Source organism: Equus przewalskii, chromosome 28 (genome assembly GCF_037783145.1).
Source record: "Equus przewalskii isolate Varuska chromosome 28, EquPr2, whole genome shotgun sequence".
Taxonomy (NCBI): Eukaryota; Metazoa; Chordata; class Mammalia; order Perissodactyla; family Equidae; genus Equus; species Equus przewalskii.
This window is the reverse complement of record NC_091858.1, coordinates 32,031,300-32,057,038: the sequence shown is the minus strand read 5'-3', so window position 1 is coordinate 32,057,038 and position 25,739 is coordinate 32,031,300. Positions and strand designations below refer to the sequence as shown.

General features: G+C 42.7%; 1 protein-coding gene and 1 long non-coding RNA gene across 2 annotated transcripts; one reads left to right on the top strand and one right to left on the bottom strand.

The window, feature by feature from the left end:
• The first annotated feature begins 12,197 nt into the window (after positions 1 to 12,197).
• On the top strand, positions 12,198 to 14,819 carry LOC103543472 (ubiquitin carboxyl-terminal hydrolase 17-like protein 6). The gene has a single exon (XM_008510351.2). The coding sequence runs from the start codon at positions 12,315 to 12,317 to the stop codon at positions 13,953 to 13,955; it is 1,641 nt and encodes a 546-aa protein (XP_008508573.2). The 5' UTR covers positions 12,198 to 12,314; the 3' UTR covers positions 13,956 to 14,819.
• A 983-nt stretch (positions 14,820 to 15,802) lies between these two features.
• On the bottom strand, positions 15,803 to 21,934 carry LOC139080156 (uncharacterized). The gene is made up of 3 exons (XR_011534429.1): positions 21,677 to 21,934; positions 19,678 to 19,789; positions 15,803 to 17,774 (listed from the first exon to the last, which is right to left on the bottom strand). It is a non-coding gene; the product is annotated as an uncharacterized lncRNA (long non-coding RNA).
• Between the last annotated feature and the right edge of the window lie 3,805 nt (positions 21,935 to 25,739).

The window sequence follows — 25,739 nt, the reverse complement described above, 5'->3', positions numbered from 1 at the left end:
TCATCCTGGCCACTTGCACTGAGAACTCATAAAATCACAGCCCATTCAATCATGAGATCCCTAAAGATAATCTAATTCCACACCCTCTTTATAGGAAAAAGGTATGGGCCCAAGAAGATCGCATGATTACTGGCTTGCTTACACCTAGATTCAGATTTCTGGCTTTTGGATCTTATGTTTTTAGCACATCCTCAAAACCTGTAGTGGTTGATGCCAGAATAAACAAAGACCAACCCTAAAGATGGAACACGGAACATTTTGTAGCAGCTCAAGTGAGCAGTTCAAGGGAGGAAGAAGTTGAAACCAGCTGCAAAAGAACTGAACACTTTCCACAGTCCTTCTCGTGACCCTGGGATCTTTGTTCTTTCAGAGCAATGGCAGTGGTAAACTGAGACGTGGCTTTGACTTAATTTGATTAAATTTGGAGTCCCCGCTTTCAGGCAGAGCAACATATATTTCATAGGCCATTTTCATCTTAGAAGGTTTGCAGCACACACCTCCAGAACAGAAGAAACAAAATCCCTCGTGTCTGCTCTAGAGAATTTCCTTATCTGTTCAGTTAAGTTTCCGTCCTGTAGAGATGTGGATAAAAGATGACAAAATAGAACCAAATTTCCAGAACAAGACAATTTGTAAAAGGATTTCAAATAAGAAATAAAATGTGTTTTTAAAAAATGTTCAGGTATTGCTTTTTATCTTTTTGGTGCTAAACTTTTTATTCTGAAAAGGATTCAAGAGGCACATGGGTAGATGATGTTATTCTTGCATTCAGAGGAATTTTCTCAGGTTCTGTGCTTTCCCCGGGAATTGCTTATCAACTGTCTCAGATAAAACACTGCTTTTGAGAATCTAAATGTATTTAGGATTTCCCCTTTCCCCTTTTCTCTCTTTCATTATCAAATGACTTGAAATGTTGTATCTATTTTCTGTCCCCACTGTTTTCATATCCTATTTGCTTCTCAACCTATAGAAATGTCTTCTGCCTTCTTCATATCACTGGAATTTCTCTTAGTAAGGAGACCAGCAACCTCTTAGATACTTCTTACTTGCTGTTCTCTTAATGAAGACGTCAGGCTGAACCCAATGATCTATGGCCAGTATTCATCCTCCTGGCCCTTTCTGAAATATTTCACAATGTGATCCACCCTGCACTTCGTTTCTCTCTCCTTTGCCCAAGAGGACGTGGGTCTCTGTCTAGTTTTCTTCCTCTTCTTCACTCATTCTTGTTCTCTTTTGCCTGGATTCCAATCACCACTGTTTCATCCATCTTCTTGTTACAGTTATTTAGTAATCTCACCCACTCCTCGGGTTTCAGCTCTCGTCTGTTGACATGGCACTACCTATTTTCCAGCTTTTCGGGGCCCCGAGCCCCACTTCAGTACTCTCCTCTGTGATAGCATGCGGAGACTCTGCAAACTGCATCCACCAGACTCCTTGGCTAGTTAGCTTCCTGTTAGTGCCTTTAATGAAAGGCGTTAGCAGTAGATTGGAAAATAAGAAAAGGAGTCAAGGCAGTTGTTCCCATTTCCAATTCAGGTCACCACACTCCAGCAGCGTCAGGTGGTTGGCTCCAGGCTGCAGCCTCTTCTGACTTTCTCAGCAGCCTCATAAGGACACCTCACAGGAACCAGCAGCATCCAGGCTCTATCCCCTTGGTAGTCAGAGGACCAGATAAGCTATGGTCTGATTTATTGTGCACCTGGTTATCCACACTCCTGTTTGGCCCATGTCTCCACTTCAGAAGTCTGAACACCAGCTGCAGGATGCCTCTGCCTCATTTGTCTGAGCCCCAGTCTTAGAGTACTCCTTCCTTAAAATTTCAAGCATGATTCATGTAGTTCATCCAACTCAGAGGTCTGAGCAGCAGCTATACTGTGTCCCATCCTTATAGGCCCAGCCTCGAGCTGTATGTGGCTGACCCCAGAATTTCAAGCAGTACCTCCTGGTAGCACCTTTTCCCTTTTGGGCCTGGAGATGACAATTCTGTCCTATAGTTATTGATCTCTGTGCCCTCTCAACCTTCCAGCACCTGTGTAACCAATCCTTGCATTACATTCCCTTTGTTTCAAATACCCAGTGTGGTTTCTGTTTACCTGAATGGGACACGTCTGATAAAAACTCTACACTATGTTTCCTACTCTAACTTCTTCCTAAAGTTTATTAGGCTACTGTTCTTCTCTAAATGGATTCCTGATAGGCATTTCAAAAGTAACTTGTCTTCATTGGAATTTATAACTTTGCTTCCAAAATTGGTCTTCATTTAATATATAGATCTTAATAAATATTGTTCTCATTTACTCAGACACTCAGGTTAAAAATGCTTTACTCGAGAATGCTTACTTTCACTCATAAATACACAATTCACTCATTTCATAAATCTACATAAATTGCTCACTAATATCTGAAAATTGTATTGTTGTTTTTTCCTCTCCTCTCTCTCTTCGCTAACACTGGTCTAGTTCAGGGCCTCATCATCTAGTTTAGCCTCTGCTGTTGCTCTGTCAAACTAGTTCATCCACAGTGCTAATTACCCAAGGTTTACTTGTAATTCTGGGAAGAACTTTCATGGAATAAGGAATAGTTCCATCGTTTCATGTTGCATGTGTGCACATTCATGCACACATGTATACACACACATACATACACACCATAGGAGTTGTTCAACCACAGAATCTAAGCATAATATTCATACTCAGATTTATAGGAATGCTTAGAATGCTAAAATATTAGAGCTAGGAATAGGCTTGGAGGTAATCTAAGTCAATGTTTCCAGAAGAAAATCGATTACACACTCCTAGAATATTTCCAAAATTCAGTGCTTTGTGCCAGACTCTAAGATTTTCACATTGGAAACTAGTAAGCTAAGAATCTGAATTTTTAAAACAACTTTTCCAATGAAGTCTCCTAAATATTACTGTTTGAGAACTATTGATCATTAAACAGAGCAACATCTGACATTCAAAGATGACCATTGTTCTGTGTCCCACACTTTCAGTTAGTAGCAGAGATCAAGATTCAGAACTGAAATTCAGAATTCTTGCTTTTTGGGTACCACGGTATTTCACTAACTTGCATTTTTCCATTTGAAGGGCAGATCTTGAGAGGAAATGAACAAGTGGCTCTCTTTCTTGCTCAACTCAAGGAATAGAAGCTTAACCTTCAGAGGGGAAGACAGCTGCACGTCCAGCAAGCTAACACACAATGTAGGAAGCTCCACAACCTGACTGGAGACCTGTGGGCATTCAGAGCAGGAGTAGGGGTAATTGACTATGACTGGAGTTACTGGAGTCTGGAGTGAGTTCACAGACAAAATTCCCTGTCACTGTTTAAACCAGTTCGTCTATCAACCTCGCCTACGTCACTTTAAATGAAACTAAAGGGTTGTTGTGGGTAAACGTCCATTCTATTGCCAATATATTGGTAGCTTATGTTCCCATTTGATAACGATTTCCATTCAAACTGCTCACTTCCATTATTTTGGGGAACTTAGCATCCAAAATAACAAGGACTCTCCGTCCTCCCTTGCAGGCCATTCTGTTCATGGGTCACTTCTGTCCCTGGATATCCTTCTTAAGGTATTAAAATGTCATCATTAGCCAAACAAAGACACTCCACTGGCCCTAGTGAGCTGCTGACTGAAATGAAGCCATCTGCTGCCTGTCTTTACAGACACCTTCAACCATGAGAACTACTGTCATTCTCCTTTGCCATTTTATTCATTTATGAACCAAGTTTCACCAGGTAGTAAACAAACTTACATAAGCTTTGGTAAGTTTAGAGAACCTGAGAGCATGAGAGAATCCTACACACAAGACAAAGTCCCTAGTACCTATACACTGAGAAGGGACCCCAGGGGAATGTCAATTATTGAGAGAACTGCAGTCACCTGACCTCTGAATGATCTCTTCTGATTGTGTGAACTACATACCAGGTCAGGTAAAGAATGACTTAGATGAAGTGCAGTCAGAGGCTTTCCAGGTGTCTGGAACCATCTCTGCTTCATCACTGAAACTGAACAGGTCCTGGGTAACAGAAAATGAGACATCTTCTTACTAATTCTTTCTCTCCAAAACTCCCCTGCTTATGTTCCCCAAGAGTTAGTGACTCTACGATACCTGCAAGAGAGAGCCATGACAAAGTTCTGTGGACCCAGGCAAAGGGAAGTGATAGGGACTTACCAGGAAGGATGACTATGCGTCTAAGAAAGCTAACCCAATTCTGTTGATGTTTGGTGCTTGACCCTGTCCCATGGCTTCATTCCAACTCCTGACTCCCTCTGTTTTCTTTCAACCCCTGGTCTTTTCAAATAGAGCCTATACACAGAGACTCCAGCTGACTTCAAAACTGAGTGTGAACTTCTACATTCAGGCTTGGAACAGGGAGTAGAGTATAAACCATCCTACTCAGAAACACCTTTCAGCAGCTTAAATCACACTTATTGTTTTTGGCTGAGGAAAAGACTACAAAGATAAAAGAGAACAGGCCAATATCTAAAACTCCTGGCCAAGTATGCTCAATGAGGAATAAGCAGTATTTCTACAACTGAAGCAGGATATTTGTTTGTTTCCTGAGGAACAAGAGCCTTAGGGTTTGATGAAATGTGGGTAGCAGACGTAGAGCTAGGAAATGTGCTTAATTAATGGCAGCAATTAGAAAGGAAGGAGAGGATGAGGATGATGGTGATGGTGGTAATGGTGATGCTTATTATCCATCAGGCATTGCAGACACATGGATACATAAATCATAGTCTCTTTTCTCAAGGAGTCTATTAAGTCTTCAATCAAACAATGGTGTAGAAATCACTCATATTTTCTCCAGATATCATTTTTCTCAGCAAAGTTTTAGATTTATAAAGGACAGGAAAATGTGGGCTGATTATGAAAACTGCAGGAAAGTATTTCCATCAAATAAGACAAAATTTTTTTAAGAAACAAAGCTATTAACAAACTGGTGTCTCCACAATGAGATATCCCTCTACACCTATTAGAATGACTACAATTTTAAAAGTAACAATAAAAACATAAAATGTTTGAGAGAATGAGGAACAACTGGAAGTCTCAAATATTACTGGTTGAATGTAAAATGATGAAGCCATTTTGAAAGCAAGTTTGGTAATTTCTTATAAAGTTAAACATAAATTTATCATATAATATAGTAATCCCACTACTTCATGTTTACCCAAGTGAAATAAAAGCTATGTTCACACAAAAATGTAGAAAAGTATTTCTGGCAGCTTTATTTGTAATTGCCAAAAAGTGCAAACAACTCAAATATCCCTCAACAGGGTAATGGATGACCACATATGGAACATCCATTCAATGGAATTACCACTCAGCAGCTACAAGATATGTACTGATGACATGTACAACAACATGTTTGAATTGTAAAGGGTATTGTGCTAAATAAAGGAAGGCTTGTGAAATTATATCCTACACAATTCCATTAATATGGTGTTATGAACATGCCCGAAACAAATGAAAACATAGAAGGTCTCAGCAAAAAATTATAAAATACAAAAAAGAAACATGCAAAATTTTGAACTGAAAAAATACAATAAGAAAAAGTTTTTAAAAATCTCAATGAATAGTCTCAACAGTAGAATAGAGAGGACAGAGGAAAGAATCAGTGAACCCAAAGACAATAAACAGAAATTAACTAATCTGAACCACAGCAAAAAACAGGTTGAAAAAAAATGAACAGGGTCTTGGGTACCTGTGAGACTATAACAAAACATCTAAATTCATGTCATCAGAGTCCCAGAAGGAGAAGAGAAAAAGGATGAGACTGGAAAATTATCAGAAGAAATAATGGCTGAAAAATTTTCCAAATTTGGCAAAGAGGTATACCTGCAGATTCCCAAGCTAAGAGAACTCAAAACAAGATAAAGCCCCGAAAAATCCACAACCAAGACACATCATAATCAAATTTCTGAAAACTAAGAACAAAGAAAAATTCTTCAAAGCAGTGAGAAAGAAACAAAACTTTAAGTATAAGAGGGAAAACAACTCAAACTACAGCATCATTCTCATCATAAACCATGGAAAAGAGAAGGAAGTGGCACATTTTTCAAGTGCTGAAATAAAAGAATTATCAACTCAGAATTCTATCTCCAGAAAAAAAACAATGCAGAAAAATCCTTCATGAATAAAAAGGAAATCGAGATATTCTCAGATAAAGGAAAACTCAGAGAACTGGTCACCTGCAGAGCTACTCAAGAAGAATGGCTAAAGGAAGTTCTTGAAACAGAAAGTAAATGATTCAAGAAGGAATCATGGAACATAAGGAAGCAAGAAAGAACAAAGGAAAGAGGGAAAATATGAGAAGCTGCTGGATCACATATTCCAACCAAAAGTAGTTAAGACAAGTGTGGTAGGCTATGTAGTGGGCCCCGAATATATCCAGGACCTCATTCCTGGAATCTGTGAATGTTACCTTATATGGCAAAATACGCTTTGAAGATGTGATTAAATTAAGGATTAGAGGCTGGTGAGATTACCCTGGTTTACCAGGTGGGGCTTACATGTGGTCACAAGTGTCATTATGAGAGAGAGGCAGAGGGAGACCTGACTGCAGAGGAGAAAGCAACGAGATGGGAGCAGAGAGAGAAGAGGCAACATCCCCGGATGTGAAGATGGAGGAAGGGACAGTGAGCTGAGGAACGTCGCTCCAGGCACTGGAAAGGGGAAAGCGATGGATTATCCTGAAGAACCCCCAGAGGGAGCCTGACCCTGCTGACACCTAGGTTTTAGCCTCAAGAGATCGATTTTGGACTTCAGGCATCCGAAAGTGTAAAGAAAAGATAAATTTCTGCTGTTTTAAGACACACTTAACGGTAATTTGTTACCCCAAGACTATGAAAATAATACAACATAGGAACAGGAGATTCAAGAAAGCAGGGCCATGGGAGTCCCAGGCTCATGGCGCAGGGATATCTCAACGTGACAGTGAGCAACGTGCAGTGATGGGAACTCTTTCGGTTGTGACATTTCAGAAATCTCCAGGTGATAGTTCTACAAGAGATGGAATTGATAGACACACCTGATGAGAATAAACTTTTTCAGAGGAGATTCAAACAATGGGCAGAGACTTTAGGATTGAATTAGAAATAAGTGCATGTAAATCAGATACAGTAGTCCCCCCTTATCCACAGAAGATACATTCCAAGAACTCCAGTGGATCCTGAAGCTGTGGATAGCACCAAACCCTATATATACTATGTTTTACACATACAACCATGTGATAAGTTTAATTTATAAACTAAATTTTAAGTAAATTTAAAAAGGCACAGTAAGAGGTTAACAACAATAACTAATATTAAAATAGAAGAATTACGACAGTATAACTGTAATAAAAGTTATGAGAATGTGGTCTCTCTCTCAAAATATGTTATTATATTGTACTCACCCTTCTCCTTCTTGTGATGCTGTGAGATAAGAAAATGTCTACTTGATGAGACGAAGGGAGGTGGGTGACATGGGCATTGTAATGTAGTATTAGGCTACTACTGACCTTCTGAAGATACGTCAGAAGGAGAATCAGCTGCTTCCTGACCGTGGTTGATAGTAGGTAACTGAAACCGAGGAAAGTGAAGCAAAGGATAAGGAGGGAGTACTTTACATTAAAAACAAGAAAATAATGAGCTCTAGGGAGGTCAGAAAGTTGGGCAGGAAAGGAACCATGTGGCCCATCTCTGGACAGCATCATTATCGCTATAATGTAAACAGTGAACAGTGCTCCATGCGGGGACATTAAGGGACCAGGATGGGTAGTTTGCTTGCATATCATGAGAGGAAGGGTCAGTGGGCCCTATGCAGGAATCTCGAGTTCTCTCTCCATGAAGCTCTCTTGTCTGGTAATCTACTCCACCCAGACTCCATCTCCCAATTCAGGGAGTTTATTGGGGATGGCTAATTTTCCCCTCCCTGAACCCCACCCTAGAAACTCTCTAGATAGTAAGCTGGGGCAATTCCAAGGCATCCTTGGTCCATCAGAACCACCACAAGGTTTCTAAGTGCACTTGGAACCCTGAGACCACTCCTGCCTTCCTGGAAACGATGGAGAAAGAGTTCCCCACTGTTCAAGTATCCTCAGAATTTTCTACCTCAGCTCAGGACCTGAGAACTGGCATTGCCAAAAGTTAAGACAGAACCAGGAATCCTGTGACCTGACTGAGCCACTGATGAAATTTACAAGCCCTTGCAAAGGTCCAGATAACTCTTGCGGCAAGCTGGAAGACACAGGGAGCATATCCTTGGATGGCCGGAGTCACCAAAGTATTTTCTAAGTCTACTCAGGGGCCAAGGAGCAGCTTTTGCCTTCCTGGAGAAATTGGAGAGTTACTGCCTGTCTGAATATTCTTGGAATTTTCTACCTCGACTCAGATCTGGGAACCACCATTGGGCATTCTCAGCCAGCCTGAGTCCCTGGAAACATTTAAAGTCCCCTCCTTATTCCAGGAGAGGCTGGTGCTGCACTGGAAGGCACAGGACGGCAACTACCAGCTTGCCCCAGCAATTTCAAAATTTTCTAGGTCCTCCGAAAAACAGTGAAAATCTCCCATGCTGGCCTTTGTCACCCCCTGCTGGTCAGGGAGACAGAGGATGACTCAATCCCACAGTTCTGAGCCTGGATATGCAAATGAGGATATCAGTCCCTCCAGGGGTCTCATGGAAGTCACGGACGAGGGGCAAGTGGATGCTGCCTGCTGAGAAAATGCTGAAGGATTCCTGTGGATCACAGGCGTGGCTTCTGAACACTGGTTGTCAGTCTGGCTCCTGCATTCCTTGCATGGCAACCAGGCCTGACAGCCAGCTGGCCAATTTCTAAAATCTGATGGGAATCACATGCTTGGCAGGTCCCAGATCAGGGTCCTTCCAGCTCAGTTCCTCAGGGCTCCCCTCATGTGATGTGCACCGGAGCTCCCAAGTTCACCCCTGCCCTTCACCTGGTTGGGGTTCTGGCCATCAGGCTGCTTGGTTTTGCCTTATGGAAAATTTTCTGGGGGCCGGCCTGGTGGCGCAGTGGTTAAGTTCTCATGTTCCACTTCTCTGCCACCCAGGGTTTGCCCGTTTGGATCCCGGGTGTGGACATGGCACTACTTGGCATGCCATGCTGTGGTAGGCGTCCCACATATAAAGTGGAGGATGATGGGCACGGATGTGAGCTCAGGGCCAGTCTTCCTCAGCTAAAAGAGGAAGATTGGCAGCAGATGTTAGCTCAGGGCCAATCTTCCTCAAAAAAAAAAAAGTTAGAATGGAATAATTTTCTTTATGACAATCTAGGACTCTGTGGAAATCTAATACCCCATGAGGATACTATTGGTACCTTGTCACTTCCTTTGGGGAGGCTGTACTCTAACTCCCCATCTCCTTAGGTTTGTTCTTATCACCAATATCAATGTCATTGTGATCATCACCCTATCATTACTGCTGTTATTCAACATTGTTTTTATTATTATGCTTCTTATTATGGATAATTTTGGTGGTGGTTATTCTATAACACTGGATACAGTTTCTCTCTGCAGGAGGAGTGTCTGATTTACCGGAGACCATTACTGAGGGTCCCCAAAAGTCCTATAGACATTCTGAGGCTGCAATGCTCCTGTTTTACCACTTAGTCTCCTCTTGTGGGACAAAACCCTTGAAATGCTCCGTGTCCCCCTCCTTAGGCATGTACCTACCCATGCGGGAAGGCAAGCACAGTGGAGGATGTCCCTAGGTTGACTGAGCCTCTGCAAAAATGTACACGTTCCCTCCAGAGATTAGTACTACTTATGTAGACTTGGAAGATTCAGGGAGGCCTCCTTGCCTCACTAGAGCCACTAAAAATCTTCTAATTCCACTTGGGTGCCCTGGAATTGTTCCTACCATCCTAGAAAGACTGGGAAACAAGTTTCTGGCTGCCTGAGCATCTTCAGTGTTTTCTACCCCAGCTCAGAGCCTGTGACCCACCACTACCAAAAATAGAAAAACAATGAGGGAGTGCTCGGCCCACCTGAGCCTCTGTCAATGTTTGTTATCCCTTTATTGGCCCAAGAAATGTTGCTGCTGCACTGCAAGGCATGGAGATAGAAACCCGACAGCCTGAACAACTGCAGAGTTTTCTGTCTTCCAGGAAGTCTGTGGAATGCTTGTGCAGGACAGTTTCGCCCCCTGCTGGTCTGGGAGCACCATGCAAGCCTCCTCTTCCAACCTCGTCTACGGAGCACAAACTCAGGTGTCTGCACTTCCACAGGTGTGAGTAGAAAAGATGGCAGGAAGTCAGCCAGCTGGTGCTGGCTGCCGTATCACTGGGGGCTTGATGGATGCTGATAGATGCTGTCATGTAATTCAAAACAAATAGTGTATGTGTGTGTGTGTGTGTGTTAATGCAGACGTAAATAGAGGAACAAAATGTTGAATACCATATTTTCTACAGGATGATCTAGATTCATTGGATTTACCATATCAAGTATGAAATATTTCTCTCATCCATTCAAAAATATTTCCGCAGAGACTGCCTGTTCTGAAACTTGGTCAATAGATACTGACATGTTAAAGCCACAGGTTAAATTTGGGTGCATTCTTCCATTGGATTTCCAAATTCCCACTTAATATTGTGTATAAATGGCACACCTGTAAGAGAAACACACACTGAAACAAGAGAATCTAAACTCTATCTTGCTGCATAATTTCACAGAGGTAGCATTTAAAATTCAGCAAAATAGAACACCGGATTTTGGATATGAGCTCATATTGGAGTGGGATCTCCAGAAAAAGAGGTTTTACAAAGAAGTGTGAAATCAGCCACAGGATTTATTTCATTACAGTTTCTGGGCCTGCACCTGGGCAGACAAACTTATTTTTCACCAACTTCATGATCATTATGTATGTGAATAAAAATAGAAGCAGATGGAAGTTTAGAAGCAAAAGCTCTGGAGAGTAATCTTTTAAAAAAAAATTCAGGGGCTGGCCCGGTGGCACAGCAGTTAAGTTCCCACATTCTGCTTCTCAGCTGCCCAGGGTTCACCGGTTCGGATCCTGAGTGTGGACGTGGCACCGCTTGGCACCCCATGCTGTGGTAGGCGTCCCACATATAAAGTAAAGGAAGATGGGCACCATGTTAGCTCAGGGCCAGGCTTCCTCAGCAAAAAGAGGAGGATGGGCAGTAGTTAGCTCAGGGCTAATCTTCCTCAAAAAAAAAAAAAAATTTACAGTCCTATATAAATCCTGGCTTGTGGTTAAGGAATTCTGTCTACATGATATGTGAGCTCACTTTGAAAAATCATCATTCGTATCATGGAAAACTGAATGTCCCACACTCCTTGACTCACTTGTTATTGCTCTGAAAGGAAGTGGATATTCATAAACTATATCCTTTTAAGTTGAAAACAATCAAGAAAATATGTCAGGAATGAGTACGACAGAAATTAGGGAAATTGAGAGCACATTGAAATGTTTGTTGCTCCTTTCGGGGTGGTGGCCAGAAAGGCAGAAATCTTTTTAATAAATATATTATTAATAGAATTGGATTCCTCCAAAATTCATATCCTGAAGTTTTAACACCTAGTGTCACTGTATTTGGAGATGGGGCCTCTAACGAAGTAATTAAGGTTAATGAGGTCATAGGGTGGGTCTGGATCTGATAGGATTAGTGTCCATACAGAGAGACACACCAGAGAGCAAGCTTTCTCTCTCTCTTTCCCTTTGCTCTCACCAAGGAGAGGCCATGTGAGCACACACCAAGAAGGTGGCTCTCTGTAAGCCAGAAAGAGAGTTCTCACCAGAAACTGACCATAATGGCACCTTCATCTCGGACTTCCAGCCTCCAGAACTTCAAGAAAATAAACATCTGTGGTTTAAGCCACCCGGTGTGTGGATTTTTTTTATGGCAGCCTGAGCAGATAGCAAGTGCAAACCAGGATACCTTAGGAATATAAGCACACTGGAGATGTGCATGCCTGGAGTACTTATGCACAGAAGTGTGCGCAGACACACAGACACACACACACCACTTATCCCAGTATTCTTCTTTGTCTCTCTTTTGGGAGAAAATTCACTTCCATTCTCAGCATATGTATACATAATCCCAGCAATTAAACAAGTTTCCAGTGTTCTATAGATAAAAATAATTGAAAGATGTCCGTTAGTCTCTCCAGGGGATGAGTGACCACACCCTAAACACTTAATCCAATCAAGTGCTTCTAGTTGATTGGTGGATACTGTACCTGATCAAGTGGCTGGAGGGAGCCATAAAAGGGCTGAGGAGATGGCCAGCTGTGTCATTTGGAGACTGTCTCAGGGAGCAAAGTATCCTTCTGCAACCTGAGGTGCCAGATGAGAAATTTTGTGAACGTTGCTTCCAGAGGCATGGAGCCTGCTTCTCTCCACTCCAGGGATGAGTCTCAGTTCAATGTCTTTCCAACACTCAGACCTTCTTGGTCAAGTGCAAGTGGTGCTGAGGCCCACTGGGGACTCTCTCTAATTGAGAAGCCATCGCCATTATCACAAGAAGTTTGCAACCTGCAGGATGGTTTTGCCCCTGTGTCGACAGGGCCGGCTCCCGCAAAGAAACGTCTTCTGAGTTGGAAGAGACCTTATGTGGTTGGCGCTGGGCTTCAGAATATGGGGAACACCTGCTATGTGAATGCAGCACTGCAGTGTCTGACATACACACCACCCCTGGCCAGCTATATGCTGTCCCAGCAGCACTCGAAAACCTGTCAGAATCAGAGATTCTGCACACTGTGTGCAATGCAAGTTCACATTACCCGGGCCCTCTACCACCCTGGAGATGTTATTCAGCCCCTGCCGGAACTGGTTACTGGCTTCCACAGACGCCGGCAAGAAGACGCTCATGAATTTCTGATGTTCACTCTGGATGCCATGCAGCAAGCATGCTTGAGTGAGTACAAGCAGGTAGACGGTCACTCAGATAACACCCTAGTCCGTCAAATATTTGGAGGGTACTGGAGATCTCAAATCCAATGTCTCCACTGCCGTGGTGTTTCAGACACTTTTGACCCTTACCTGGACGTTACCCTGGATATCAAGGCAGCTCTGAGTGTGAACCAAGCCTTGGAACAGTTGGTGAAGCCTGAAAAGCTGGATGGTGAAAATTCGTATCATTGTAGTATGTGTCTAAAGAAGGTGCCTGCTTCCAAGACGTTGACTTTGCATACTTCCTCCAAGGTCCTTATGCTTTTACTGAAACGGTTCTCAAATTTCACAGGCAGCAAAATGCCGAAGGATGTGCAGTATCCTGAGTATCTTGACATGCAACAATACATGTCTCAGCAGAATTCAGGACCTCTCCTTTATGTACTCTATGCCGTGCTGGTCCATGCTGGGTGGAGTTGTCACAATGGACACTACTTCTGTTATATAAAAGCTGGAAATGGTCAGTGGTATAAAATGGATGATGCTAAGGTCACCGCCTGTGACGTTACTTCTGCCCTGAGCCAATGTGCCTATGTCCTCTTTTACATCCAGAAGAGTGAATTAGAAAGAGACAGTGGGAGTGTGTTTATAGATGGGAAACCAAGATCCCTCGTGGCTGACCACCCAACCATGGTTGCAGCCAAATGGGAGCCTGAAAGAGACTCCAGCGTCAGAGTTCCTGAGTCGGAGAAGCACATGGGAGATACATCAGTCAAACAAATCACCTTAGACCAGTGGAGATCCCTCCAAGAACACAAGCGACTGAAGCCTGAATTCAACCTCAGGAGGATAGATTCTGCCCTGCCTGCCCACGCAGTTGTGATTCATCGGTCGAAATACAGAGATAGGATGAGGAAGAATCAACCTGAACAGGAAAACTACCGCCTCAACAATTCAGCTAGGGGCAGCCCAGCTCAGGGGGCAATGAACATGGGCAAAGTCCTTTGTCTCGGAGGGAGAGCCAGAGCTACCAAGAGGAAAAACAAGCAGGGGCAGAGGTCTCTGGATGCATTCCAGCAGTCTCGGTACAGGCTTTGATGAACATGCCCCACCCCCAACACACAAACACACGCGCTCACTCAGGCATGTACAGGAAATATTGTGTGCTGTAGGTGTGAGTAATCTAGACATGTGGAAGGACTGTCTGTCTGGGTGTGCTCATGGGATACAGCATTTGTGTGAACTTGTGAATACTGACTTTGAGGTGTAGCTGTCCACAGTGATGTTATTGGAAAAGGCTGAATTTATTACTGGGTCTGAGGGCTTTCCAGTTGTGCTGTATTTGAAGAGTCATTTGCTGATGGGGGGTGGGATGTTTGAAGTTTTGCAGTGTGGGATACCTGTAAATCACTTTGGTGGCTGTCAAATAGTGAATTTGGAGTGCATTTGAGAGACATGGAGAACGATGTTTATTTTACCTCATATTTTCCACTAAATGTACTTGGCAGATATTACGCATATTTTGGGGTTGTCAAAATAAGCCCAATGCAGTGTTTTTGGGGGGTAAGGAGCTGGGCAAGCTCCGTAGTTTTGGAGATGACGCATTTTTTTGTTTTGGTTTGGTTTTTGTTATTATTATTATTATGGGTTAGTGAACATGAGGCTTTCTTAATATAGATTCTGTGGTTTATATGTGTTGGGGGTGTATGGGGTAAGTGTGTACATTTGAGGATGTGGGTGTTTGTGCATATTTTCTGGCTTTGGATAGATTGGGATTGTGCATTGGGAGAGAGTTTGTGTTTTAAACAAATTCAGAGAAGAGCGGAGTGTGTGTTTGTGTTCTGTGTGAAGACAGTATTTGGATGCACAGAGTTTTGCGGTTAGAGTGTAGGTAAATGTTTATTTGGAAATTAGGGGCAAAAATCTTCTGTCTTGATGGAAGTTTTATGGAGATGAAAATGTCTTAAGGATAAAATAATATAAAACAAAATACTTCAGAAATATGTTTTTCCTATGTTTTTGCTACATAGTATTAATATCTTTTAAAGTTGTCCTGACTGCCGCCTCTGTCATCAAAAGTTACCTGCCAGCTTTCTTTAAATAAATATCGAAGTTCACACCAAGGGATTCCCTCAGACATGTGTAGGCACAGTCCCTCCAGTGCTTGCATGGCCAAGGGTGTCCTGGGGAGCATGCCCTTACCTGTCTGAAGCTCTTAACGTTAACGTTTACATGTGGTCTCCAAGGGCCAGGAACATCTTGGGCTGGCGTTGATGACCCAGGGAAGGCATCCTCACCCCACCAGAACCACCAGCATTCTCTGAGAATAATTGAAGACACAGGACCTGTTCTCATTTTCCTACAAATGGTGGAGAGAGTGAACATACAGCATGGAGGTTCCTCAGAAATGACTGCACACCCATCCACACAAGTACAATATTTTCTGAGTCCTCTGGGAAGTCCACGCACCTCCCCCACCTGCCTGTGTGTCTCCCTGCTGGTCAGCTGACTGAGTATGACCCCTCCAGTGGGTAACATCACACAGAGAAGGCTGAACAGTATAAAACATAAAAATATTCAATAAGAGATGGGCAGCCAGGCTTTAAGGTTAGAAATAATGCTGGGACTCCGACTACGTGTGAAAATGCCTAAACATGATGATCCAGACATCCCAGTCCTTATTCTGTGTTCATATTAACCAGGACATTAGCCCAGACGTACTCATGCCTGCATTTCCATTGGAAGAGACGTGTTTAAAATTATAAGTGTCAGCCAACAGGTGAAAGGGTTAAAAAAAAAAAAAAAAAGCAACTCAACGCTTCTATATGAATAAATGGCAAACCACAGTGAAACTGAATGAACCAGGGCTACAGGTGTCAGCAGGAAGAACTTCAGGGACGATTATTTGATCAAAAGGTAAGGTACAGGATGAAACAGCATATTGATAAATGTTCATGAGTTTACTTGCAGGAAATACATATTGTTAGAAGTATACGCATTACCATTTGAAAATGGTAAACAACAAATTACCACATGTTTTCCAGGAGGTGATTGGATCCAATGTGATTGGATCATGTTGATTACACCAGATTACTGTTAAGGATCACCTGCCCTTAAGAAGAAGCTGGTGAGGAAATGTCCCCACAGACAGTCCTCAGGCATCCTGGCAGCTGTGTCACTTCCTGCAGAGTTTGTCAGCGCCCGCCTCTCTGAGAATCTACTGACACACAGGAGGAGGACAGAAGGACTTCAGGGTGGTGTCCAGTACAATTTTGGTCCTTGGTTTCCACATCAAAAAAATAGCCTAACTGGAGAAATAGGCATCTATGTGGCTTTTGATGTTGGAGTGGGGATTCTGTAAGTTGTAATTATATGTCTTAGGAGAGAAACTGATAAAATACATGAGTCAAATGCAAATTATTACGTGATGTTCAAATCCCCCTGAGTTGTGTAGAATGTAAGCAGTTATGGAATCTAGTGTTTTGCTGAGGGAAATCAAAGGCTAAATAATTTATTTTTCATTCTTCATTCAAACATATACATTTCACCCTTATCAGAAACGATTTTAAAAGTGGAGCACTGAGGATAAAGCAGTGAATGGAACAGTCCACACCTTCAGCAGTGAGGCCCCCAGGCTGAAAGGGAGACAGCCTTTTTCTATGTTAAGTTGTAGCTGGAAATTACTTCCTCTCAGGTCAAATGTGATCATCTGAATTTTGAAGAGGAAAGCATACCTTACTCCAGATTTTTAAATATCATGGCCAGAAGTTAGTGGTAGCATTCTTGAATCATTCTTTATTTTGAATGTCTTAAAAACTGTTGTGTTTCTCTTATCTACTGTAGTCTATTGTGCTAACCTTCATGAAGTCTCAAAAACAAGCCATTCTTGAGTACACATTGATCTTCGACATTTGTAAGTCCTTGTCTTGTCTAGGCAGGGTCCTATTCTTGGAAAGGGTCATCATGGCAGAGGTAGGTAAGTGTCTCCTCATGTGACACCACTTTGTGAAAAACAGAAAGCAGTTGTTGGTTTGGTTGGTGGTCATTGAGGCTCTATCTTCTCCACTTGTAGAGAAGTTGTGTGAGTGACAGCTCTCTCTGTGTTGACTTGACATATCTTCCCTTTTCACGTGAAATGGGACATCTAAGAATTAATACCTGAGCAAGGCTGACTGAAAGCTCCAAGGAGATAAGTCAGATGGCAAGTCAATACAAACAGCATCAGCATCACTGACCCTCACAGGGGAGAATGTGATGAAGGACAGAGGGGACCTGTGGGACAGAGGGCTCTGCACAGGAGGAGGAAGATACTAGAGTAAGTGGAGGCTTGAATCTCTCAGGATGAGCGGGATCCACAGACTCCAGAAAGTGGTATGTGCCTGGGATGTTCTGCACGGGTAACTCAGTTTTACCAGCGCATACAATTAGCACGGCTTTGGATCCCATCAGCAGGCAGATTGCTCATTTAGAGTCTCCGAGGAGTGGCCTCACTTCCTATTATGTCTACTCTGGTGTTTATCAGATCTTGAAATATATCTCATTACTCTCTAATCCTTCCTCCTAGTGTCCCTCTCTAACATTTTCTGTGTCAGGGCCATGCTGTCTTAAATATCCTAGCACCTAGTGGGCCACATGCCTATGTCCTCTCTTCAAAACCAATATTCAAATCGCAAAATATGTCCTTAAATTGCCTTTGAAAGCCGGCTGTGATTTCTGCTGATTTACTGATCCTGTTGTCTTCCACCCACAGGTGCAATGCAAGGACTGCAGAGCCTTTGGGAACACCACAGGAAGCCTGAGCTGCCCCATGAAGTGGTAAGATGGGGCTCTGTGTCCTTAGCCCTTGGGCCAAATAAAGAGAGGAACTTGGAACCAAAGAGCCCTGGAAGCTCTGGAACTCAGGATCCTCTAACAAGACTGAAAGAGAGAAGAAACAAAGATGAAAGAAAGTGTGGAAGGTTGTAACCAATGCTAGGTCATTGTACCCTAAAGATACTTTATTTAGGCACCTCCCCACCATGTGTACAGCCATCTCCAGTAAAGGACCTCCACCCAGGAGGGAAAGAGACAAGAACCCCATATCCTTCAGGGGTCCGAACCAGGGAGAAGCTCATTCCACTCTTTAAGAAACACTAAGAGGGAGAGAGAAGGGTACAAGTGGGACCTTTGCACATCACAGACACAAAAACAATAGCCTAAATTAATGGGGAAAACTGGCCAACTATCTGCAGTTGATCGATGGGTCTGAGATGAGGGACAGGGCAGTCCTAGCAGAGTTCACAAGACTTCAGTACTTGCCTCACCCTAAAACACTGAAGAAGACTGGACCCCAAGAATTTTTATTCCTGTTGTGGACAGGACAAAAAGAATAGGTGAGAATTGCAGCTGAGCTAGGCTTGTAACTTAGGAATATCCAAGGAGACGCCAAGGGATAAAGCAATAAAATTGGATGGAATTGATAGAACGTGGTGGCCATCTGAGAGTGAGGCTCCATTTCCCTTCTAAATACCCTGGAATTCCTGGTACACCTGCTCTTTTTCTCTTCTGGGTAACCTTGAATTGCTTCACTCCCAGGCTTCTTCTGGGTGATAAACTCCTTAAAATTCCATTCTCTCCAATGAGACTCCAGTTTACTGGTGTATCCTCAGTTGTCACCTTTCCTTCAATCTTTCTTTGTCTATGGTTACTTGTATGGTTGTGAACACCATGCTAGAGGGGGCATATGCAAATGATAAATTAGATGCCTCCAAAAACTAGAATCCTATATGCAAGAATATCTTTTAAGTTGCAATAAATAGTCCCAAATAGTCCATCACACACATTAAAAACAGCATTAGCTCTGACATTCCCAGACAGAAACAGCTTGTTTTGACTTGATTAACAAGACATAATATTTAAAATGCTTACTTTTAGTATGACAAAATTATAACAGGTTCATATTATGATTTATTTTCTCCTCAACATAACCGGGTTGAATTTCTTTTCATACTAAAATGACCACTTGTAATAATTTTGCTGCTAAATTTATTTTTACCTGCTCTGCAGCTTTTAGTTTAGTTGACTTCCATGTTCCATTTATTGAGAGGCAATCCTAATATATACTTTAGGAGCGGTGTCTTCTCTTACAGCATCCTAGCAGACCAATGCCCCTCCAAATTCCAAGAGGAAATCTGTCTTAGATCCTGTTCTCACAGGTCAGCCAACTCTCAAGAAAAGTGCCATGAGATGCCCTTCTGTGTCTCCTATCAAAAAACTTCAACTAAACTTCTTTTTGCCTACTGGATAAGATAGTCAAGGAGTGGATACCACAGATTCCCTCCAGCCTACATTCTGGTACTTTGGTCAGGACTTTACCCTCCTTGTTAAGCTCACAGACAAAGTGCCTAATGTTGGCTCCCATGATGCTCCCCAGGCTGCCACCAAAGTACTTGGCCATGGCCCTGCCCTAAATCCACAGGTTCAAGCCAAGTATCCTATTGTGAAATCAAAGCCAAACTTACAACCTGCCACACCTATATTTGGCCAGGAATCCAAACTCTGCATCTTGGTAACAGACAAGAGAACTGCCTGGATCTCCTTGCAAGATTGCCCCTGTCAGACCTCCAGGAAAGAACTCACAAACACACAGCATACTATAACAAACCTGTAACCACACAGTAGTTGCTGAATAAAGTTTGTTTAATGTAAAAACATATCCTGTTTTCTGAAACTTGCCCTGCTCAGACTCTGTTTCTTCCTCTATTCTTCTCTCATTTACCTGAAGTTAAGCAAATAATGGAACCTTTGGGGGAGACCATGGGTGATCTTCATTGAAACTCACTGTGTTTCTGTTGAGAGATGATGGTTGGATGTCAGGGCTTATGTCCTGTGCCTTCTTTCCCAGGCTTAGTGCTACTGGAAGTATGTCTGGAGGGATGACCATCACCATGGACCTAGTTAAAAATGAAAATTTATGGGTCCATCTTAAACTTTCAAAATTTTAATTTTCTAGAATTGAGCCCTGTAGAGCCAAGATTTTTCTTCGTTCATTAGAGCGTGAGAAGGAATGTTAGCTAAAGGGTTCCCAACTCTGAGTTCCCATAGAAATCACCTAGAATGATTTAGGGAATACAGTTATCTCTGAAATGACGTCAGGCTCTTCTGGGGTGGCCACAGCAACAATGCTGTTTTAATAAAAGCTTCATATCTTCTTACATCCTGATCCCTGTACTTGCAGATCAAAGCCCACATAACCCTGCTGGAATCATTCAAAACCCAGATTACCATCTATGATCGACCCTTCTATTCCCTGACTCCTGTAATGCTCAAAGGATTCCAAAAGGTAGAAATCTTTCAGTGTCTCTCCAGAGTCTTTACATTGCCAGAAATAAGGAGCAAAATGATTTTGGTTTTGTCAGACTCTAGAAGACAGTAATGAGGCAGGATGACGGCCATGAGACAAGGGGCTACGGGTCGAAAGGAAGCACCTCTGACCTGGGTCCCAAGAAGACTGGACCATTTCAGAAGTTATGTCAGGCTAGTGCTTCACCCAAGTGTGGCCTCATGATTTTTCCCTTGTTTGCCAAGACCTTGTGCACTCAACCAACGACTTCCCTGCTCCTGAGGCACAGACCTCTGCAGAATGAAGCACCTGCCAATGGGTGTTCTATAGAGAGGTAGGAGCGGTCATTTACTCTCCCGAAGGAAATCCTCTACAGAGCTATGTGAGTTTTCTTGATGCTAGTGAGATCTTTTCCCAAATTAGAAACTGTAGATAGCATGTGACTCAGCTGATATCTGTGCTCACCACCTCCAGTGGTTCTCAAACTTTGCCACCCGCTGGAATCATCTGGAGAGATTTTAACATCCCAGTGCCTGGGTTCCAAAAAACACACCCCAGTTGGTATCTCTGGGAGTAGGACTAAAAAATGTATATTTATTAAATCTTCCCAACTGAGTCCGATGTGGGTCAAAGTGAGGTCATGCTTACCTCACTTTGATCTGCCTAAGATTCACTTCAGCACACTGTCAATACGCATGCATTGATGCAGTGGGGCTGAGTGTGCCCGAGCATCTGTATTTATAGGAAACCACGGATGCTATCAAGCTCCCCTTTACCCAGTGAAAGAGACTTAGGTGAATAAAAGTAATTTTTAAAATGATCTGCATGCTTAGAAATAAAAATCATGTACAATATGTCATATTTGGGAGAATTTTAATATTGAAAGAACATTTTACAATACAACTTTCTAACGACACTGGATAACCCAAATGAACAAAGCCATGACAATTTTGCACATCAGAATTTGCACTGAAATCGTTCCACAGAGTCAATACATCTCATTCCAAGACAGGGAACGGTTTAAAATCTGCAAAGCACATCTTTGAGCCCTTTACCCACTGTCCCCAAATTCAGAAACTGGTAGACAAATATGGATTAAATTCCTAGTCTCCTATTATCTTCCAGTTTAAAAGTCATCCCCATAGGGGCTGGCCCAGTGGCATAGTGATTAAGTTCAATTGCTCTGCTTCGGGGACCCAAGGTCCACCAGTTCCAAACCCGCGTGCAGACCTATGCACAGCTTATCACGCTATGCTGTTGTAGGCATCCCACATACAAAACAGAGGAAGATGGGCACAGAAGTTAGCTCAGGGCTGATCTTCCTCAGCAAAAAGAGAAGGATTCATGGTGGATATTACCTCAGGACCACTCTTCCTCAAAAAATCAAAAAAAAAAGTCATCTCCGCAATTTGACTCAATCTTATAAAACGGATTTCAATATAAAAGAACTTTACACACCACTTTGATAAGTACCCTTTGAAATGTAACTTCTACTCACACAATGAAAGAGGGCAGTGCTGCCTGTGTGTCTGTACCGAGGTATCATCTTGGTTTCCACAATTTGTACACCCAGCAGCTCTGGGCAGTGGCTGATTCAACAGAAGTAGCCAGCTCCTTGTGACTTTTCCTCTTCATTCAACAGTCACCTCCAAGTTTCCTGGAGCTAGAGGACATGTTTGCACTACCATGACGTGTCTCACTACAAGTCATTCTCTTCAGAGGAAGAGGAATCTTGAAAGTTCTCATAGAGGACAGTAGATTCTAGAACGTTGGGTGGAAGACCAAGTGCCCTGGACACAATGCAGGTTCCAAGGTGACTGAGGAAGTGTCAGTGGGGGAGTTTCCTTTGGGGGAAGGCTTTTATAGCGTTTCAAGGTCACATGACTGTGTGAAGGGGATATCTATCAATCAATCAAGCTAATCTTCCCAGCCTTGATCTCAGCTGATCTTGAAGCCTTGAACTATCCTGTCTCGTTTAGCATTTTCACCCATTTTGAAACTCCTATCTACATCCATGCATACTTGTAAGAATATCTATTCTCTATAAGATAAATAAATGTTTGTGTATATGCCTGTTTCTTCCTCCAGTTCGCATCGTTGTTATTGTGGTAACATATGTGTGACATAATACTTACTAATTTAACGCAGTGCAGCTTAGAGTTCTATGGCATAGAGGAAATTCATGTTGTTGTACAACCAAAGCTGTCATCCATTTTCCAAGCTTTTAATTTTCCCCAACCAAAACTCCATGTCTATTCAACACTAAGTCTTCATTTTTTCCCTCCCTGCCGACCTTTCTACCACCATTTTCTTTTATATCTGTTTGAATTGGACAGCTCTGGAAATTCAAAGAAAGGGCATCAGAGAATATCTGTCCTTCTGTGAATGGCTCCCTTTGTACTTTGTCTCGTGACTCAAATCATTGTTCTCGAGAAGTTTCTGTGTGGAGAATCGTAACTCTAGTTCACTCAGTGTAACAGTCCTTTACTATGTAGTTATGTCGGTGAATGGGAGCTTTCTCTTTTAGCCTCCTCTCTGATTGGTTGATATTTGTATTATTTTCACCATTTCTCTTCCACTAGCCCTCAGTCCCACGGAAAGTGTTAGGCTCGTGTCTGGGTTTTGATTAAGAGACAGGAATGGAAATGTTGAGTAACCTCATTGGGGAAATTCCTCATTTAGTCCAAGGGAACTTCTTGTCCTACAAAGCAGGTCAACAAATACCACTGCCACTATTGCTGGTGGAGTGTCTCCATTTTTCCATACAGTTGACAGGCTGGAGAGTTTCTACAGTTTGTGACTTGCATGCTTTTGCGATTGTATCAACTATTAAATTTGTATTTCTTTAATCATCTATGAATCTGATCACATGACCTGAGTCCACAGCCCTGTAGCCAGGGCTAGGTCCCATCCTGGTCACTTCCACCCTGGGTAGCAGGGGACCACACTGGGATCTCCCATAGCAGCTTGGGGGGCTCATCCTGCATCCCCGAATTCCAAGGACTGTGTGCCCCCCTGAATCACTCACCACTGGCCTTGTGCCCCGTGGTCCCTCCCACCATTAAACCAAGGTGGCACCCACCACTCTCAGGAACTGCTTCCCAAGAATAATTTCTTTCCTTTCTAAAAGAAAAGAAAATCCCTTTAACACCTCTAATTATAGAAATTTTCATATACTATTTCTGGCTCCATTCTTTTACTTCTTAATTTTTCAATTGTCTCCTCATTTCTTAAGATAAATGCCTTGGGATTTTGAATAGAATTGATGGAATTATCCATTAATTGGAAGAGAAAGTGTCTTTTGGTGATTTTTTTCCCCAACTACAATATGTATTAACTACCCCTTATTTACTTGTCACTTTATTTCAATTAGGGGTATTTGATAGAGTTTTTTCATAAAACTACAAAAGTTTTCCTGGATCTAATATATGGATCTATTATATATAATAGACATATATTGACAAGAAGGGGTATTGTCAGTAATCTTTCTTCTTAATTAAACTCTGATGGAAATTACACACAAATGCTACATATTTTGGTCATTTGATTTGGAGTTTCATTATTTTGTTGAAAGTAGCTGTTCATTCAAAGAGGTTTTCTTTGATTTTGCTAGCATGTGCTATGTACAATTGTATCATTGGCCAATGCCAAATAAGTTGGGTCTTTATTTCCAAGAGGCAAGATGCCGTCATTTCTCTTGTTTCGGGGCCCTGGCCGTACGTGCAGCACAGGGTGGAAAAGCAGCACATCCTGTGGGCTCTTTGTCTGTTCATCTGTCTTTCAAAGCATGAAGTTGACCTGAAAACATTATGCTTGGCAGAAGAAGGTACTGTGTTTGAGTCATCTGTTTTTTATTCCTTTTTCAGTCGTTACGGTTAACTTCATTGATAGGTAAAAGCCTGCACCTCTTGATTTCATCCTATTTCCCCTAGAAATTGTAACATTGTCAACTACAGGACTAGACTTTCTATTCTTATACCTGAAATTCTCTGACAGTAGGTCCTTAGCTCTCTCACCACACCATGTATCAAAGCGGATGTGAGACCACGTGAGGTGAGGGACGTGTTCCTTCAGTTGACCGTGGTGAGCATTTCCCAATATCCATGTGTTCAAATCATCCCATTCCACAATTTCAAGGTATACACTTTTATTTGTCGATGATCGTCTCCATAAAGCTGGAAAAATATGGTGTCTAATTTTGGAAATTTGACAAGTAAGGGAATAAGGAAATAAATGAAGTATTCCTGATCGCTTATCAATCATGTTGATGCTGGTATTTTGCATCCACTGCTGTTTTCACTTGGAAAGAAGAGTTAATGATTTGGTCCATTCCTTCCTAAGTCAGACTGGATTACACATTTTCCTGCAGCTCCACCTGTCTCTTCCAGATCCATTTCAGAATTTCATCCCTCTTTTCCGAAAGGTTCAATTAAGTGACTAAAGTGTACACCCTGAGAAATGGCTCTGAATTCTGAGAAGACTGTCATCTACACTTTTTTTTTTTTTAAAGATTGGCACCTGAGCTCACAACTGTTGCCAATCTTTTTCTTTCTTTTTTCTGCTTTATCTCCCCCAATCCTCCTCGGTACATAGCTGTATATCCCAGTTGCAGGTCCTTCTAGTTGTGGCATGTGGGACACGTCCTAAACGTGGCCTGATGATCGGTGCCATGTCCGTACCCAGGATCTGAACCGGTGAAACCCTGGGCCACCGCAGCGGAGCGCGCAAACTTAACCACTTGGCCACGGGGCTGAGTCTACACTTAATTTTTAAAGTCAAACTTCCCGGTGACTTTTTTAAGGATGAGATTTTCCATAGACAGTTCTCTTAAAATGACTTTTTTTCTATCAGTTGCATTAGTCTCTCTTATCCCTTTTTCTGAAGCCTTTGTAGAGCTCTCACTCCAAAGTCACGATGGAGGAAGTGGCATGCACATGGGCAGGGTCTTCAGTCCCAGTGGTTAGGGACCACTTCTTGGAAGGCTGGGCCTGAGGGGCCTGGGAGTGTCACTGAGACTACTGAAGTGTCAGAAGGAAGGGGCATGTTTGTGAGGCTGAAGCACTAAAGGCTGCTAGTGCAACTTGGGGAGAGGGAGGTCCTTGACTGAGACGAAGGGAAGATACAGGTACGTAGGGTCAGGGCCAAGGTGTAGAATAGCTGACTCATCGGAGGTGAACTGAGGCAGGAGAGGAGGGCCTTGTCACTCGAGCCAGTTGACATTCACCTGGGCAATCAACAGGAAGCGAGTCACGGCATGGCTGGAAATATGTCAGGAGTTGAGGAGGAGTAGCACAGGGCTTAAGGTGGGATTGGTGGCCAGAGCTGAGATGATGGGTAGGGAGGGTAAAGAGGAAGGCAGAAGGGATCTGAGTCTGAGTGAAGAGGAGGGTAATTGGTGTAACTTTTAGGAAAGTGAGCAGCCCTGTTCCCAAGAGGAGACCTAACTCTTGCATTTGGTTGGTGAGGAGATGTGGAGGGGAGTGGGGGAATCCAGTGTAGAGGAACTGAGGCCAGGGACATGGAGGTGAAGAGGCCAAGAGAGAAAAGGAGATGAGAACCTG

Excerpts from the sequence above, each read along its gene's own strand:
- LOC103543472 (XM_008510351.2), top strand. The coding sequence starts at position 12,315 with ATGAGAAATTTTGTGAACGTTGCTTCCAGAGGCATGGAGCCTGCTTCT.